The sequence below is a fragment of the Barbatula barbatula genome (assembly GCF_947034865.1).
Source record: "Barbatula barbatula genome assembly, chromosome: 23".
NCBI lineage: Eukaryota > Metazoa > Chordata > Actinopteri > Cypriniformes > Nemacheilidae > Barbatula > Barbatula barbatula.
The window spans coordinates 16,704,423-16,721,638 of NC_136786.1; the positions used below are offsets into that span (position 1 = coordinate 16,704,423).

General features: G+C 39.9%; 1 protein-coding gene across 1 annotated transcript in view; it reads right to left on the bottom strand.

Annotated features, from left to right (window-relative positions):
- hs6st1b (heparan sulfate 6-O-sulfotransferase 1b) overlaps nt 1–16,975 on the bottom strand; it is a 40,101-nt gene extending 23,126 nt beyond the window's left edge. The window contains exon 1 of the mRNA XM_079487611.1: nt 16,005–16,975. Coding sequence (XP_079343737.1) covers nt 16,005–16,525 — 521 coding nt within the window. The 5' untranslated portion in view covers nt 16,526–16,975. The remainder of the gene's footprint in view (nt 1–16,004) is intronic.
- Nucleotides 16,976–17,216: the final 241 nt, after the last annotated feature.

A 17,216-nucleotide genomic window follows, 5' to 3' on the forward strand; every position in this document is an offset into this window, starting at 1 on the left:
ACTTCAATGCATAACATCTCAGACTGTGTGGAAATGACTAATTCTTAATAAAAAATGTGTCTAATACAGACAATGACAAATGAAGGTCAATGAAGTCTCTTTCTTTTATCACATTTAAGCAGGTGGCCATGTGTGCATTTGAATACGAGATTTGTGCTACATGTGTTTAACTCAGATTACTAGTGTCAACATTACACTAACAGGATTGCATGAGAGATTATGTGTGAATTAAGGGACATTACAAACAGACCTATAAACCCTGGGTTTCCAGCAATCAGAAATGAAATAAACATGATCTTGGCGTTGCTTGTGCCACACTCCAGCAGCTACGTGAACAAACGCACCTAGAATTCCTCATGAACCGGATGACATTCCCTCAAACAGAGAAGCCTTTCTCAGCACCTGTTGTTTTTCACAGGACCATGTTTCAACCCTTTTCATCCATGCCCACTCGAGCACTCTCAAGCAGTGTCGTTTTTTATAAAACAGGTGACGAACCAGCGGCTTTTGGGTAATTCTACCATATGTTGCTACGATGAATCCGCGCCAGCCGCCAGGATGAAAAATGAACAGATGCATGAACCTTTCTGCTAGATTAAAAACAGAGTTTATAAAAAGGGGCACCAACCCAACACTGCCATTTACAATAACACGGACACAATCAATCTACCTAATGGGCATTAAATGGCAAAGTTAATCTCAGAAAGGAGAACGCAAAAAAAGAGCGAGTGGTAGCTTCTGCGAAGAACTGCGGCAAAGTAGCTAAACAGTTTTGGAATTCAGTGGTTCTGAACTGCTTTCGCTTCGGGACGTAGATTTTACGCTGCATACTCGTGGAAACCAGAAGCAGAAACAAAATTGTCCAGAGAAAGTCAAACGTCAAACGTAAACTGCACAGGCAACGATATTCTGAAATGATTAAAATATGAATTTAATTGTACCATTTTGAAAATGTTTGAAAAGTTTTAAATATCATCTCTGCAACAAAAACAGGAAGAATATTATGTTAATATATAAATGTTTCATAAACAACAAAAGATAGGGGAATCATTTTCTCTTCGCTTAAAGATCATAGAATTTCTTGTTTGGTGTTGTACTAACGTATGATTATATGGTTCACGGCACTTTATTTTCGGCTTTTAGGATAATTTTCCCTGTGACCTGTTTTCGTGCCGAACCCCGGGTTGAGAATCACTGCTTTAGTTTGAACCGTCATACAAAGGTCTTTAAATCGGACACTGGGCACTACATCACCGTTTCACCACTCGATCAATTCCTGACCCCACCAGTGCCCAGCCAGATCCTTTGCCTCTGGCCAGTCAGACCTGCTGTCCTTCTGGAAAAACAATCTAATCGTTCTGACAGGGGGCGGAACGCTATGAAAGAAGAGCTTTACTTTTATCCCCCTCTGGGATTAACCCCACATGACCTTTGACCTATAGGCCTAACGTTGGTGCTGGTTATCACTCACAAGCAGACTCAGATTGCAGCTGACCTCTGACCTTTAAAAGTAAAAAAGAAGAGGCACAAGATGAGAGTGAGTCGGTCCAGATGGCTCTAAAACAACGCATGTCGGAAAATGTCAGATAATGTAATAATGGACAAAAGAGCCTCATTGGGTCATGATGCCACCTGCCACTGCCGTGTCGAAACAACACCACGTCTACTCTTAATGGCTACTGTTATCATAATGTTCAAGGATAGACCATGACAGTGATTTGTTAATCTGGAGACTCGTATCCAACCCACGCCACAGACCACAAACATCTGCTCACTGTATCGTGTCCTGCTTAATTACATCCTACAGTTAGGGCGAGCATGTCATTCAGAGAAACCAAGAATAAGACAAGGCCAAAGCAACCCAAGAGCTGCTATAATAACAAAGGGAGAGACAAAAGCATGTCAAGACACATTATGATTTCTACATCGACTACGTGATGGACTATGACCTTTCTTAATAAATGTTCCTGGATTTATTATGAATGAATCATCACTGCACATTATGTAAACATTTAAAGTACATTTTCTTTAACAATTTCCAATTTCTCATTATCTGACGTTCTCTGCTCATGAAAACCTCACCCGTAAATGAAAATGTACTCACCCTAATGCTTTCCCAGGTGCGATAGACTTCTATCTTTATGGTACACAACCATAGTATTATCTTAATATTTTTGAAAATAACTAAAGTGTTCATTATAATATAAATGCAAGAGAAATGAAGAGAGAAAATTCGTTTTGGGTGAAATATTCATTTCATTATATAGCTTAATAAAATAATAATATCTGGATTGTCTTAATTCATGTTCCACCTTAAATTACAATTAGTTTTTTTCTTCTTGTTTCCGAGTAAAAAAACACCACTGTAGCAAAATGCAGTAAGAAATGACAAATTACAGAAACAAACAGCAAATTTACATTTGTGTTACAAAAATATGTACATTTTTTATATGTAAAGGTTATTTTGTTTTTTTCTGGCATCCCAGCAGTTAAATGATTTCCAATGATTTCCTGTCTATAATCAAATTCTATTTAAAAACAGCATGTCATTTAGAAACGGGTCTATCTATTGGGAGAATCCCTAAGCCATCATTGAATTCTAATTGTGTTACAAAAGAAGCAAGTCCCTTGACATTTCAAAACATGACTGCTAAAACCCATGTCCTACCCATTAGTATGGGATACTGGGTGAAACTGAAGCATTGTTAGCATGAATGGTGACATCTTAGGGTTAAGCGCTTTATTCCAACAGGAAAGAGTGAACATACATGGAGTTGAACGGGGTCATCTTAATTTTTCTTAATTATCCCTTTAGGGGGGAAGCTCAAAGCAAACCTGATAAAAGGGTAAATATCTGCCCTCTGTAAATCCTATCCTTTAAAAAGAATCTTAGCTGAGCTGTTTTTCCAGCTCCCAAATCTTTGAAAAGCCAAGGCTTCCCTGAAAAATGCTTAAATGCGATTCCTGCTTTATTCGGTTCAGCGTGAGCTGCTGCTAAAAGCTTCGGTGTTTAATGAAACTGGAGATGAAGGCAGCGAGGCTTTGGCTCATTCTTCTACACCTGCTGAAGGAAGTTAAAGCCATCAATCAAAGCTTGCGGGTTGTCTGACCCAAATAAATGATGACAGGATGAAAGTGCCTGCTTCAGGATAAACACAAACACACTTGTACTGACGAAAACACCAGTCAAACTTAGAATATTTAAAACTATAGGCCTATTATTTTTGACATTTATATATTTTATGATAATGAAAACAAATAAAGAAACAATCACAAACTATTCTAATAATTATTAGAACAAATTATTGATACATCTTTACAAATGTCCCTCTAATTATTTTCATCTCTACCATCTATTTAGCCACGAATTAAGTTTTGAAAGTTTGTATACTTGGTAACTGAGAAGACAAAAGTGTCAGTGAAGTAAAGTATGTGTGAGATGCAGAAAAGAAAAAAAAAGGTATTGCTTTTGTTTCATTGCTTATTTTTAAATCCAGTTGCTTTTTTGTTAAAGATCCAATGTGTTTTTTGGAGGATCTATTGACAGGAATGCAAAGTAATATACAACTATGTCTACAGATGTGTATAGAGACTTCACACAATGAAGCGTTATTGTTTTATTACCTTATAATGAGCCATTTCAATCTTCATATGCCACGGGTCCCCTTACATGGAATTCGCCATGTTGTTTCTACAGTAGCCCTAAACGGACAAACTGCTCTACAGAGCGCATTTCGTAAACATGTCATCTCCTTTGGCAAAGAAGCCAAATTGTGAAGACATCTTTGTAATGTGCCAGCCACTGTAGTGCTTTAAAAGGGAGGGGTGAAGTGAGCCATTGGTTGCAATTCTCAACCTCACCACTAGATGCCACTAAAGTCCATGCACTGGCCTCTTAAATAATGCGAACATGTTAAAATATTGGTATTTACAATATTAAAAAACACTAGCTATAAAATTATCCTTAGCATTGTTGTTATGAACAATTTATAATGTGATATTGACAATGTAAACTAATAAAATAAGAGTTTATTTAATTGGACGTGTTCATAGCACATGCTCTCCACACACCAACACAAATGACAGATAAATGTCTAACCAATTCCATCTAAAAAGCAATGAAAAAGCTTTGCAATCTCCTAACTAAACACACAATATCTTTCCTTTTGTCATTCATTTAAACGGCAAATATGCAGATTCAGAGCTCAGGAGCGGCTGCACTTTGAAGTGTAATTTACGCGTCGTAATAGCAAGACCATCTGGACCGCAGCCGCTTGGGACACAGAAGGTGATAATTGACACAATAAATCACTGATCACCTTTTGTGTTTCACGCTCACGGGGCCACTCGACCAGAGAACATCCTGTTCAGAGATCCAAACTCACCAACTGTCCATTTTTAGAAGATGTATGATATCGGGTCCCCTCAGGTTCACACAGGTGTCTCAGCAGAGTGACCACAGGTGGGCAGTTCATCACACTAAACATGTTCCAGTAAAGCCACACGTCCAGATTCAATTCAAAACAGATCTCTGTAGGTTTTTTAGTTCTGTCCACATCAGGTCTGCACCTTGGTTCAATCACATGGCAAATATGTAAATAAACCAAACACACCCAATATGCCAAAATACAACATTGCAACTATGCTTACTGTAAACGACACGATTTCCGTAGGCATAGAAACGTAAATGTCACGCTAGTGTACAAATACTTTAAATGCAATCTTAAGCGTAAAATCTGAGCCTCTATAATTACATTCCTCCAATAAAATGAGGTCAGTCCAGTTCTGCAACATGCTTCTGAAAAAAGCTCATTTGTTAAATCTCCAGAGATCTACACTATTTGTTCCAGAAGTTGCGTCATCAAATACACTTTTTTTTAAATCAACCCTCTGTTTCAACACCGTATGCTGCAAAACTCCACGTGACCCTGGCGACTGGTAAAAGAAGGAAGTAATTGATGCAAATAAAATAACCAAGTGATGTGACGTTAAAATGGAAGCAGAGTAAATCACGCTGCGGTGTCGTGCGGAGCAGGTCACATACTGTAAATCACATACACCACTAATCATTTACACAGACGCTGGTGCGTTATATGACCTGACGCTGACGGTTCTTTGAAGTCAACCGTCTGTAGCGTGCACGGCACCTACTCACACATTCAAACCCCATGCACATACTTAGAAAAAACAAAGATGAAAGAAAACGTGGAGTTAAAGAGGAAACTCCAAAAAAAATCTAAAGAAGAATTGGCGCTTTTTGTACATCGATGCTGAGCCAGGGAAAATATGGCACACTGGAGGGATGAAGAACTGCTGTCATTTGATCTTCTAGAAAGGTTGCGTGTTTAGCTTTCAATCACATCATCACATTTCAAAGGCCTATACAAAGCAGTGGGCGCTATCCTTCACAAAAAAAATTCTTCAGCAGTTTTTTCAATGAACAAACTTTTGAAAGCTCCGTCTCAGGGATATTGACTGAACAGCCAGGCTGGTTCTGTGTGGACATGCACCGTTGATAAACGTGATGGATGGCTTAATTCTTTGTATTTCAAATAAATCTAACCACCACTGAACATCCATACCCTGGTAAAAACCAGTCTGATCAGTACAGCGTTTCAAAGAAAAACTTGCCCTCAAGCGCAATACATACTGTATAAGACAAAGTCAACCAATGAGCACCCAGACTGACTTATTTCATTTAGTAGGACGGTCGCCTGGCAACAAACATTGAAATCAGAAAGCAAAATGGAAAACAGTTTTCACTTTACTTTGATTCTGTTACTACCAAACTTGGAAAGCATACTATGTGTTATCTAAAGCACTTCTGAATTGTGTAAACATTAACCACAACCCATATTGTGGTTTACATGAACAAAATCTCGGATTTAAAGGGACAGTTCACCCAAAAATAAACAACAATCTGTCATCATTTCTTCACCCCTATGTCATTCAAAATTGTCTTCTGTGATACACAAAAAAATATATTGATAAACGTGTCCATACAATGGAAGTCAACAATGGTCCGATGTTGTTTGGTTACCAATGTTCTTCAAAATATCATCTTTGTGTTCTGCAGATGCAAGACAGTCATGAAAAGACATAAAACAATAATGAAACATTTTTTTACTTTTGGGGTGAACAACCCCTTTGAATATGCCTTTGGGTTGCATGAAGCTTTTCATTAAATAAAACAAACCAGATCTGGTCAACCAAACCCCTAATGGGAAGGCAAAAGATCGTTCATTTGTGTCTCTCACTTTGAACTTTCAATGCACCCACCAGCTGTGCTCAAAAAAGATATATACAGATGCCTTTCAAAAACAAGACCAAAACTGATTGACAGGATGCCAGTCTTCCCTTCCCTTTCAAACCATAGAGTAACCACAAAATGCAGCGTGCAGATGTTAAGAGTGTATTTATCTGCTTACAATAACAATTACCCACAATTCCCTGCACATATCTGCAGCTTCAAAAAGGTGGATCTTTATTACTTTGTGCTGGTCATTTACTTCAGAAGACGTTGAGATGGATTTGCATTTTAGACAATTCAATTATCGTGCTTGTCAAACAGGCTGGCGTAGTTCACAAGATTCCTTCGGTGCCAAATCTAACAACCCACAGTTACAAGTGAGATCTTTTAAATAACTCAATTGTTGCTTCTAGACAGCATGAGACAAAAACGGACAGCAAATGGAGATTGTCGGCTGTCTCCTGCTCATCAGATTTTTTCACAATATCATATCTGAAGCGATATGATGACTTTCTGAAGAAGGTTGGTAGCCGAACAATGGCGGTACCCATTCACTTATTTTGTACGGACAAAAGATTTATGCAAGTCAATCGGTGGCGGTGCTATTCGGTTACCGACATTCTTCAAAATATCTTCTTTTGTGTTCTGCAGAAGAAAGAAAGTCATACAGGTTTGAAATGACAAGAGAGTGAGTAAATGATGAAAACTTGCATTTATGGGTGAACTCACGCTTTAAAGAGATTTAAACAATTGCTTAAACTGCGAATCTAACATCTGTAATAGGAAGTCAGAAATATGTGAATGTAAATCTTACTCACTTCCAAGACAAGACTTTTGCTCAGATTTGCCCAGATTTTTAGTCTGGACTTGTTGCTGAAAGTCTTTGTCAGTCTGCAGATTCGATCAGTAAGTGTGTTTCTATCTGAAACTTTCAAAAAGTCTGCAAGTGTATTCCAGCCATGAGCTGTGCTTTCAACGTTCATTTTAGTTCTGTACTCTTACTGCATGACTCACTTGTCAATCTTTATTTTCTGGAAAATCTTCCAAGAATACCTTTTCACCGTTCAATCTCAATCTCATTCTTGTTGCACATGCACATCGTAACACTTGAGAACATTTAATAACATACGACTAGATTGATTTAATGTTGCTGTAGTGGGAACGTTTGTTCTTTCCATTTCTTTTCATTTTGCTCCAAGAAGCAACTTCAATAGAAGTTTGATCATCAATAGAAATGCATCAGTTCGTGGAAACGGTCTCGCTCTGACACAGCTGCGCTGTCAAGTATACGTGAGACTTTCTCTTTAAGAAAAGCAGAACAGGGAAATGTGGGTGTGGGGGTGACCAGTCAGCAGCACAAAGCACAAAATTAATATTGCAATAGCATTTCATTTTCATCATCCATTTTCCAAATTCAATCTTCTTGTCAATTTAGAGAGTAGTTCAGCAAAGCTCCCCATGGTCTCCCGAAGGCGATAAAGATCCAGACATATTAAAACCAAACACACTCATAACGGTCCACACGCCGTGTAATTTTAACAAACACACACAATCAAACCTGAAGAACTTGGAGACTGGCTCTCCTATGCTCCTAAAAGGAACAGTTCACCCAAAATATCATCTCAAACTCAGGGTTTGTACAGTCCAAGCGCACCTTTCAGGTCATATCTCGCTAGCTGGCTTTATTATTGATTTATGTAATATTAAAAGCAAAGCTCCAAAACATCCCCTGTATTATTGACTTTATTCCAGTAGGTCACTGATATCAATCATGTTCACGTTGCAAGGCAATTGAACTGTTTTTTTTTCAAAATAGGTTCATAATGGGATCCAATAACAGCAAGTCCAATTTGAGGTGAAGAGTTTAAAGTTAATACTTAAGTCATTTCCAATTCAGCAATGAGTGACATCTTCATAACCGAAGAACCAAACAAAACTTTACAGCAAAACACAACAGAGAGAGAAGAGTCATACCAGATATATTATCAGTGCTCCTATAAGCAACACAAACAAGATTTATACGGTCAAATCAACAATTTAGTAGACAGTTCATTTAAAAACAGTCATAAAGAGAGTATGACAACATAAAGCAGATGGACAGACAGCCACACGGGTAGGAAGGTGGATGGATAGATAGATAGATCCTTGTACTCCATCCTACTACTTTGAAGAGAGGCAATAGACCATCAATCTTTTCCCCACAATTACTCTTCACAGACAGTTCTGGAGGTCACTGTAAATCTCCTGTATTGTCATCAATGTGGCTGGATTTATCCATTTATCACTTCTCCCATTCTTTCTCTCTCACACACACACGCCGTTTCTCTTCCTATCAATTTAATCACTACCTACCGTCCTCGCATACTCACCCCACCTCATACATTCATTCCAAACAAACCTCTGTCAAAACAACAAAGATCCTCGCCCTAAACCCTGTTTACCGCCTGTCTGATTCATGTCCTGGAAAACACAAAGCAAAGCCACCCACATCCCCAAGTAGCTGCAGGCGAGCCGGTGATCTGCCCTCCACCAAACCAAGAATCTACAAAAAAGCCGCCTATTATTGACCTCCATCATAGTATTAATAAAACATGCTCTGTATAATGTAAACCACCCTCCAGCAATCGTAACATATGTGACCTCACTTTCCCTGGATATACTGCAGGCCCAGCACATGTATAAATAGTACCATAAATGGGTAATAATATCTCCAGTGATGTGTGTTTTATAGTTTTCGCTCTCTTGCGTTCCGGCTTGGGTTATGTCTCAAGTTCAGAAAGATGGAGACCTGTACAATGCCACTTGCATACCACACACCATCCATCCATTTTAACACACAAGTTTAAAGACAAATAAATTTGGGGGGTGAACTATTCTTTTAAGTTTGTCTTTATGGCCTATCCTCTCTTTGACGTTCCTCCCATATTTTCACTGTATACCAATTGCGCAAGAAGCTAAACAGCACGTTTAAATCCCTCAACTGCTGCGCAGACATATCAGGCAACACCATGCAGATGCCTAATAACAGAATGCCAGTCCAAATTTCACAGAACCCTATTCTCGCCGGATGAAGACATCTGCTCAGCAACCACAAGAAATAAAATCCGCAAACGCTTTCGACGGAAGCCAAATGATCGGTTTCCACAAGCCCAGCCTTTCCTTTCTTTATTTAACATCTTACGCGTTAGAATAACAGATGCCGTTAGCTCAGATCGGCAAGGAATCAGCTGCGTGGGATTGGATGCCCCGCTGCTGGGCTGATGAAGAAGATTCTCTCCCAGCTCTGATCTCGAGGCATTAGCGGAGCTGCGGGAAGATTTATGCCATGCAAAAGGAATCAGTCTGGTGCGGATGGTAGGATCCCTGTTCAGGTTTCACAGTAAAGCCAGACAGAAGCCGAAGGGAGACAGGAATTACTGCACGAGTGTTGACAAGCTGACCAGTAAAGACAGTAGGTGGTGAATGTATGTAGACTGAATTCAGTAAATCAAGACTGAATTCAGTAAATCAGAGCAAATTAAGAAAACCCTATAATAACCATTTGGGCAGCTCCATGCAACCGTTCTCTTCCAAATGGCAGAAGCTCCACACTACCCTGAACAGACTTTGCGCTCGGTTCCTTTTCACACCTTTCTATCCAGTTCTGAATCAAGCCAGTTTTGAACGGGATCCGGTGTGTTGCCCAAGATGCAAATCATCATGTCTGGATCAGCTGCTTCCATGATGTTTTTGGCATTAAAACGATTTTTTCTTTGAAAAAGCAGATGTGCAGTCTATTTGTGATTCAGAAAATAAATAAAACAAAAAATAATGCTTTAATAAAATGTTTAATCATTGGTTTAACTGTTATTTAAAAAAAGAAATGAAACCCTGTGGGCCCAAGTGTGGGTAACAGTCGGTGTATTTCAATGTCACCAATGACGTTCATTGCAGTCAAATAAAAAAAACACACACCACTAAATATGCATGTGCAAATATGTTGACCTGCCTGACAGTTTGATAATAAACTCAATTGGAAGCGACCATTTTGGTCACAGGTCATCGTACCACACAAATTTATCTTCATCAGTCGTTTTTCACAAGATTAAATAAGACCATGTTTTAATGAGGATAGCATGAGCCTAGTCTCTGCAATGAGAGAGAGAGAATAGAGAGAGGAAGGGGTGGGCTGTCCAGCAGGACAGATTGCATGTCATCGTTATAATAGGCTCCTGTCCTATTATTAGTGCGCCTTGAGATGGGCCTCTAGATTTGGATTGGTCTAAAAATACAAGAGAAAGTGTGAGACATAAACCGGCCGGTGCTTAAAACATCCAGACACACACACACAAAGAGGGACACAATAACCCTTAGCTGTCCATCAGACTCACTCGAGAGAGACCATCAAGACATAATTAAAGAGAGTCTCCTGCTAACCACTCATTACCTTGTAAGTTGCCCTTGTAAAGCAGCAATCTGTTGAAGGACCGCCGGACGGCCCATTTCCTGCACGTAACAGTATAGCTCCAGAGACCTGCTAAATAAGATGTCATTTACCGTGGACATCTCATTCTCGTCCGAGAAACCATGTCATCCATTTTCACATCACAAAGGCGTCCGAGGAAATCAAAGTTCATGCCAAGATGATTCAACGAAATGAAAAGGTTAGAAAACATAACTGTCATTTTGCCCTTGATGTTAGATGAGGCAAGCAATAAAGGCAAGAGATGCGTCTAATAGCTTTTCTTTGACACTCGATCTTTCTCAAACTCTGTGCACTTCCCGTGTGGCAAACCCAGCGTACGATTCCTTGTGTTTAATCCTTATTTCCTCAAAGGGATGAACATTTTTCTCTTTAGTGGGCTAAAATGATCCGCTGTTTTTAATCCTCATCTTGCGGTCTTCGCTTTGCCTAAATTCAATTTCATACAGCACTGAGTCCAGACGAATGATGTGAAGATCAGTCATCTGATCACTGAGGCAGCGAGGGGAGAATTCAAGCAGGTCGTTTTACCATTAAAAGTGTAACGCATATGTAAGCATCAATTTCTACTTTGGTGCCGAACAAGATTTAGTCTGGAATGTAAGCGTTGCTTGGCTTGGTACGGACAAAAGTTTCACATGTAGGAGATGACTTTCAAGTTTGTCACGAGTTGTGATGAAGAGTGTGTATTCTCACAAATGAAAATTCAGTCATCTTTAATTTAAATAACCACAAGTAAACTTTAGAACTGATTCTCTTTCTAAATGACACTAGAGAGAGAGAGACTCGCGGACATTGCTAAAGAGATTAGTGTAACTCTATGGGCGTCTTTAGAGACAACGTCCTCTAATCCCCTGCTGATCTGATTGGATTAACACACTAAGGCTGTCCCGGCTCTTGGGGACGTGGCTGCGTGCTCTGCCGTCATGCGGTGTGTGGCCTCTGATGCCGCCATCATCCTGAGGTTCAGCAGCATCCCTGACCTACTGACCTTAATACGGAGCTACAAACAAGCCCTGGAGCACCTATGGCTTTCAACTAAGTTTGTACACAACAGTCATGTAGATAAGTAGTATTTTGTACGTATACGCTGATACTGCCCGGAAAGACATTTCAAAACGAGAAATGGAGGTTCTGAATGTCCGTCTAATATCAGTTTTGCATCAGCATGGCATTCCTTAAGATAAATCACCAATAGTGGGCTTGAAGAAAGCATCCTCCATTTACCTCCGAAGTGCGTCTGAGTGGCTCTCACCGAACCGTGAGCCATCACAGCCTGACAATGTCTGAATCAATTTAGCCACAAACATCCTGGCGTCTCCCAGCGCTACAGACCAGCGCTCATACTGAGCTCATTCACTTTCATGCCTGCTTCAGGAGATTTGTGCCTTAAGGGGTCCAGCCGTCTGCATTAAACTTGCATGCCAGGTAACCCCAGCTGTCAATAACAGACTGTATAGTTTTCCTTACAGCAGACACATTAGTCTGCTTTTTTGAGCACACCCCCATTTTGTGCAAAACCAATTTCTTTTTTTCATTGATCGCAAAAGTCTAATTCTTTACAATGACAGCAAATGACCATTCACTTCTACTGCATGGACACAATGGGTGCTGCCGTTACCAACATTCTTCAAAATATCTTGTGTTCTGCAAAAGAAAGAAAGCCAATCAGGTTTGAAATGACAAGTGGGCGAGTGAATGATGACAGAATTGAATTTTAGATTTAAAAAGCATGACTGTTCCCCATTCACTGTTACTACATGAAGTTCTTTTTGTGTCTTTGTGTTCCACAGAAAGAAAAATAGGAACGACATTAGGGTAAGTAATTGTGACCGAATTTTACATTTGTGAGAGCTGAACTGCGGTAGGCAGCATCATTTCACTAAGCAAGTAATGCGATTATAAGTGTGAAGTTTTACAAAGGAGAGAAACACCATAGTAACGCTGAACGAAGATGACAGCTGTTGTGTCCGTACAGCCCAGCAGCACCAGCACTGCTTGGACTGCCACACTCAACAAGCAAATAGAGAGAGACGATGAATACAAGACTACATGCAGCCAAGAATACAATAAAGGAAATAAGAGAGGGGGAAAGTCTGAGAGAATCTAGCTCTCATTTGTCTCTGCGGACAGGTAGTTAGTGGATTACCGCTGGGCCGTTCCGTTGCAGGCTGCTGTCCTGTCTTTCTAGCTCACTAAATCACCACCTGCATCCGAACCCATTATTATTACGTGTCCGTGCACCTTCTTCAAGATCACACAGACAATTTGCCTATTGAGAAGCTATATTTAAACTCTGATCCTAGTGGTTTCTTCGGTCTTCCGCGTTAGACGGTGGTTACTGAAAGCAATTTAGATGGGAGAAAGTGTTCCAAACATTAATGTGAACGTTTATGCCATTTTATTTGACTGACAGAAAACCAACTTGGGACAGAATACAGCCACATTTAGCATCCCTCTTCCAACAACCATTCAATCCACAAAAAGGACATAGTTTGACATAATATTCCAGAACTGCTCCCAACAGAGCTTCACGCCCATATTTAGCACAAAAGCTGTCTAAATCTATGTCACCGTTCTGCCTGATCCAGATCTCCAAAGCAGAAATGTGTGGTGATGATACACATGAAATAAACAGAAGAATAAATCTTATTGCATCATGATCACCAATTTTTATAGACCTTTGATACTTGAAAGGTTTATGGATGGTGCCGTGTCCTTTGAACAGCCTGCATAATCGTTAAGATAAGCAGCTCGCATAGCATGCAGACGATGTAAACAGACTGTTGCCAGGGGTTACAGACATATTGGTCCTAAAGCCATCTATGGATGTGTGCTTAGGTAAAAACTAAATGTGTGTGGGTGATGGGTCAGAAAAGGGCGGAACACTGAATATTCTTTGAAACCTGAAACATGTATAAGTGTTAATTGGTTAAAAACTCGCTGGCAAGTATTTTGCAAGTTGTTTGAAAGTGTTGACTAACTAGCGTGCATGTCCTGGTGAACTAATACAAAATGTCCAGAGTAACATGTGGAAACCAGGTCAAAAAGACATTGGGGTGAGTCAAAACGGCTTCACCCGTCATTTAAACACCTGCAGTTACCGCTTTTCCTCAAGGGCTAACTAACCTTATTCTATTTCTGGTTGTGAGTCAAATTGCATCTCTCTCTCTCTTTCTCTATATCGTCAAAACACCACCCAGAGGAACAACTTGATAATGAGGCTTTAGAGTTTATGATAATCATAACAAGCTTCTGCCTCCACCATTAAAACTACGCACAACTAGTTTAAGTACAACTACAAACAATTGTTAACCAGCAGCTGAGATAAATATATTTTTTAATCACCTACGAAACAAAAGATTTATATTATTCTAATAGCATTAAAGCTTTCATGAACACTTTCTAGTTATCTATGTCTGAGAATAAGTTACTATTAAATGTTCTTTATATCAGTTAAACATTATTTAATATAGAACCGAGATATTAATAGATCCAAACATCACTTTTAATCCCCAAATTATTTTCTCCAAATACAATGCTTTAACGTATGCATTTTACCAGTAAGTGTTCTTTGAGTACGAACCCATAACCTTGGCAACATCCTCTACCAAAAATACTAACCTCTACACATCCACAAATCTAGATTACCATGTAAATTGCTAAAAAACGTAATGTATTTACTGTACGTAAAGCATTTATATCTCACAAACAAGTCAAAGGCAGAGGAGTGTGAAGTGCACTTTGCTTGTTTAAGTTTAGATGTGACTGACGGTGTGAGGCTATTGAGATTGGCTAGTAACAACTGATGACTCTCTCTGTAGTGCGAGTCACTTAGGCCCGCGCGTTCATGTGTGATGTACTCAGTCAGCAAGGTGCCCATTAAACTGGTCGGGTCGGCTTTTAAACCCCCTCTCCCAAGGATTAGACATAACCATCCATAAAATTCCACATTTTCATCAGTCTAGCCTGCAGCCGAACAAATGTTCAATCCTCGATGGCTGTGATCTTCCACAATACCGGTCGATCCGGTGATTTCCACAAACACAGAGAAGGTCTTTACAGTAGTGTGAATTTATCCCTTTAACATCAAAGATTAAAGGTTTAAATGTTCAATGTCATTTTGCTAAAAGTGTCTGGAATGCTTAGTCATTCTACAAAACACCTAATAGGAAAATCCCTCGACAACCACCTGGGAAAGTGAAATGGTGGGACGTGCACTTTCACGCAAGCAGCCCCACTGAAACGTGAGTCACTGTGTCCTTTCCACATTTAGGGCTAGATTTTCATATGCACAGAAATATAACAAAAGATGTTATTTCAGCTCTCTTACAGGCGTGTTAAAACACAACCTACTTGTCATCTGATTACACGGCTTAAGAACTTTCCTGTGAAAGTGCTTTGGTTTTCTAGTAGTCCGACACAATGTCTTCACATAAAAAAAAAAAGATCACGCGTACTGTAAAGCAAAAAAGGGGTGAATTATCATGGTTTTACTTTACCACGACAGGCCACATATTCATAAAAAAAGGATACAGAAAACTTTGTTGAAGACGTTCTAATCTTTGTGAAATTTCATAGCAACAAATAGCTGAAAAGTCAACAGCACTTCCACAAACACGGTTTGGAAAGAATTCTTCAACAGTTATAATTGTGCCCTTGGGAAAGTCATTGTCAATTCAAATATTACAAATCTTCCCCAAACTACGAATAAGTCACAAAGATAACTTTGTACCAGAACTTCAGTGGATGTATGAGACAACATCTTGAGGGCAAAAGGGCAAGCCCATCCTGCCTCAACACCCTCAGGAAAATGAAGGCTGGTTTTACTACAGTAACTATAGTTAAAATGTGGTAGGCCTACTTGTATTGAAGCATAGTAACCACATGTTAATCTTTCTCTCAATACATGAACTTAATTCATGTGCATAAGCGATAGGAGTTATATTAAAACAAATGAACGGTGCAGCACGATATCCTCCGAAACTTCCATCGAAAAATACTTCACTTATAATGTTAAAAAACAGGTGGGAGCAAATTGTTCTTTGACAACTGCCTGTCTAAACTCGTCCCTAAACAGACTAATCCCTCGAACAAAAACTGAATTCAAAATGTTTACGCAATGCCAGCGGTTTGCTTTCCCAAGTTTACGAAGATAAATTGTTTTTTAAAAAACACAAGCTGCGATAAACAAAACATTTGCCTTCAAGCATTTAACTTCCAGGGGTATTTAAACTCATTGCGAACAGAATGTGTCGAAATGATAACCGAGTTAAAATATAAAAACCTCACCTCGAGTTTTTCGACTTGCTTTCTTTTTTATTGAGGACTCCCGGCACGCAGTTGGTGAGCTCGGTCCAGTCGGCGTGTAAACCGCAACTCCAGCCGGTAGAGAACCGTGAAAAAAGCCAGGTCTCCTTTCGGTTCGGTCGGTAGCAAGTACACTTCTTCTGCCCCGGTCTACAATCGCACGGAAGCTCAAGGCGAACATTTTGGACCAGGTGCCTTCCGAAGGTGGTCCCGCCGGTCTTCTGGATGTGGAGAAACACGATCACGTCCTCTCCTTTGATTTCGAAATCTATATTGCGTTCGAGATCTCTAATAGGGAAGTAGTACTTTTTCACATAGTGCGGATCCGGACTGGGAAAAATGGTCATATCTTCCTCGCCGAGAAGGTATCCGTGCGGGGAGCCGAAGTTTATCACCCCGGGCGCCACGTACTGATACAGTATCAGCATGAAAAGCACCGATCCCACGACGATCAACAGAAATTTGCTGGTCCTTTCAATCATGTTCCTTTCCGTGTCGTACATTTGTTATCATTTCACAGACGACGACAACAACAACGCATCAGTCCTTGCTGCTTCTATGACGGGTTGCTTTCTCGTCTCTCCCCGTACAGATCATCGCAGGTAGTGAGGTCTAGGTCCACTTAAAGAGTTCAAGATTGTATACATTGTAACACGTTCCAGGTCTACTTAGAGTTCAACGTCACATACATTGTTACAAGTATCGATGTTCTGTATCAGATCTGTGAACGCGGATACACTGTTTCAACATTGCACTCGTGCGTTCTTGGTCCAACCCTGTCTAAAATCCAGATCGAATCCGTTCACGGGACTTTTCTACAGCTCAACTGTCCGCGAACCTTGAGCTGCTAAGTCTTCAGTGTTGGTCAGAAAATGCCTCCCTTGTCTCAAATAATTATTCAACACGGCGACGAGAGCTACACCCACTTTACCTCACTCGTGCCCGCACCAACACGCATCAAGCTCGTACAAGTACAGGAACGGAGCTGTAATTCTTAGTTTGGAGGTCACGCCGGCAATGTAATTTAGAGACGCGTTCGCTTGCGCACCATTACGTTGTTTATTGCGCATAATTGATATTCTCGAGACCAATGAGTCTAATTTACTGCAACAATTATATGAAACACCTTGTCTTGATTTGAATAATGATTTTTGGTGGGCAAATTAACATTAGCCTCTTAATATAATAAACATC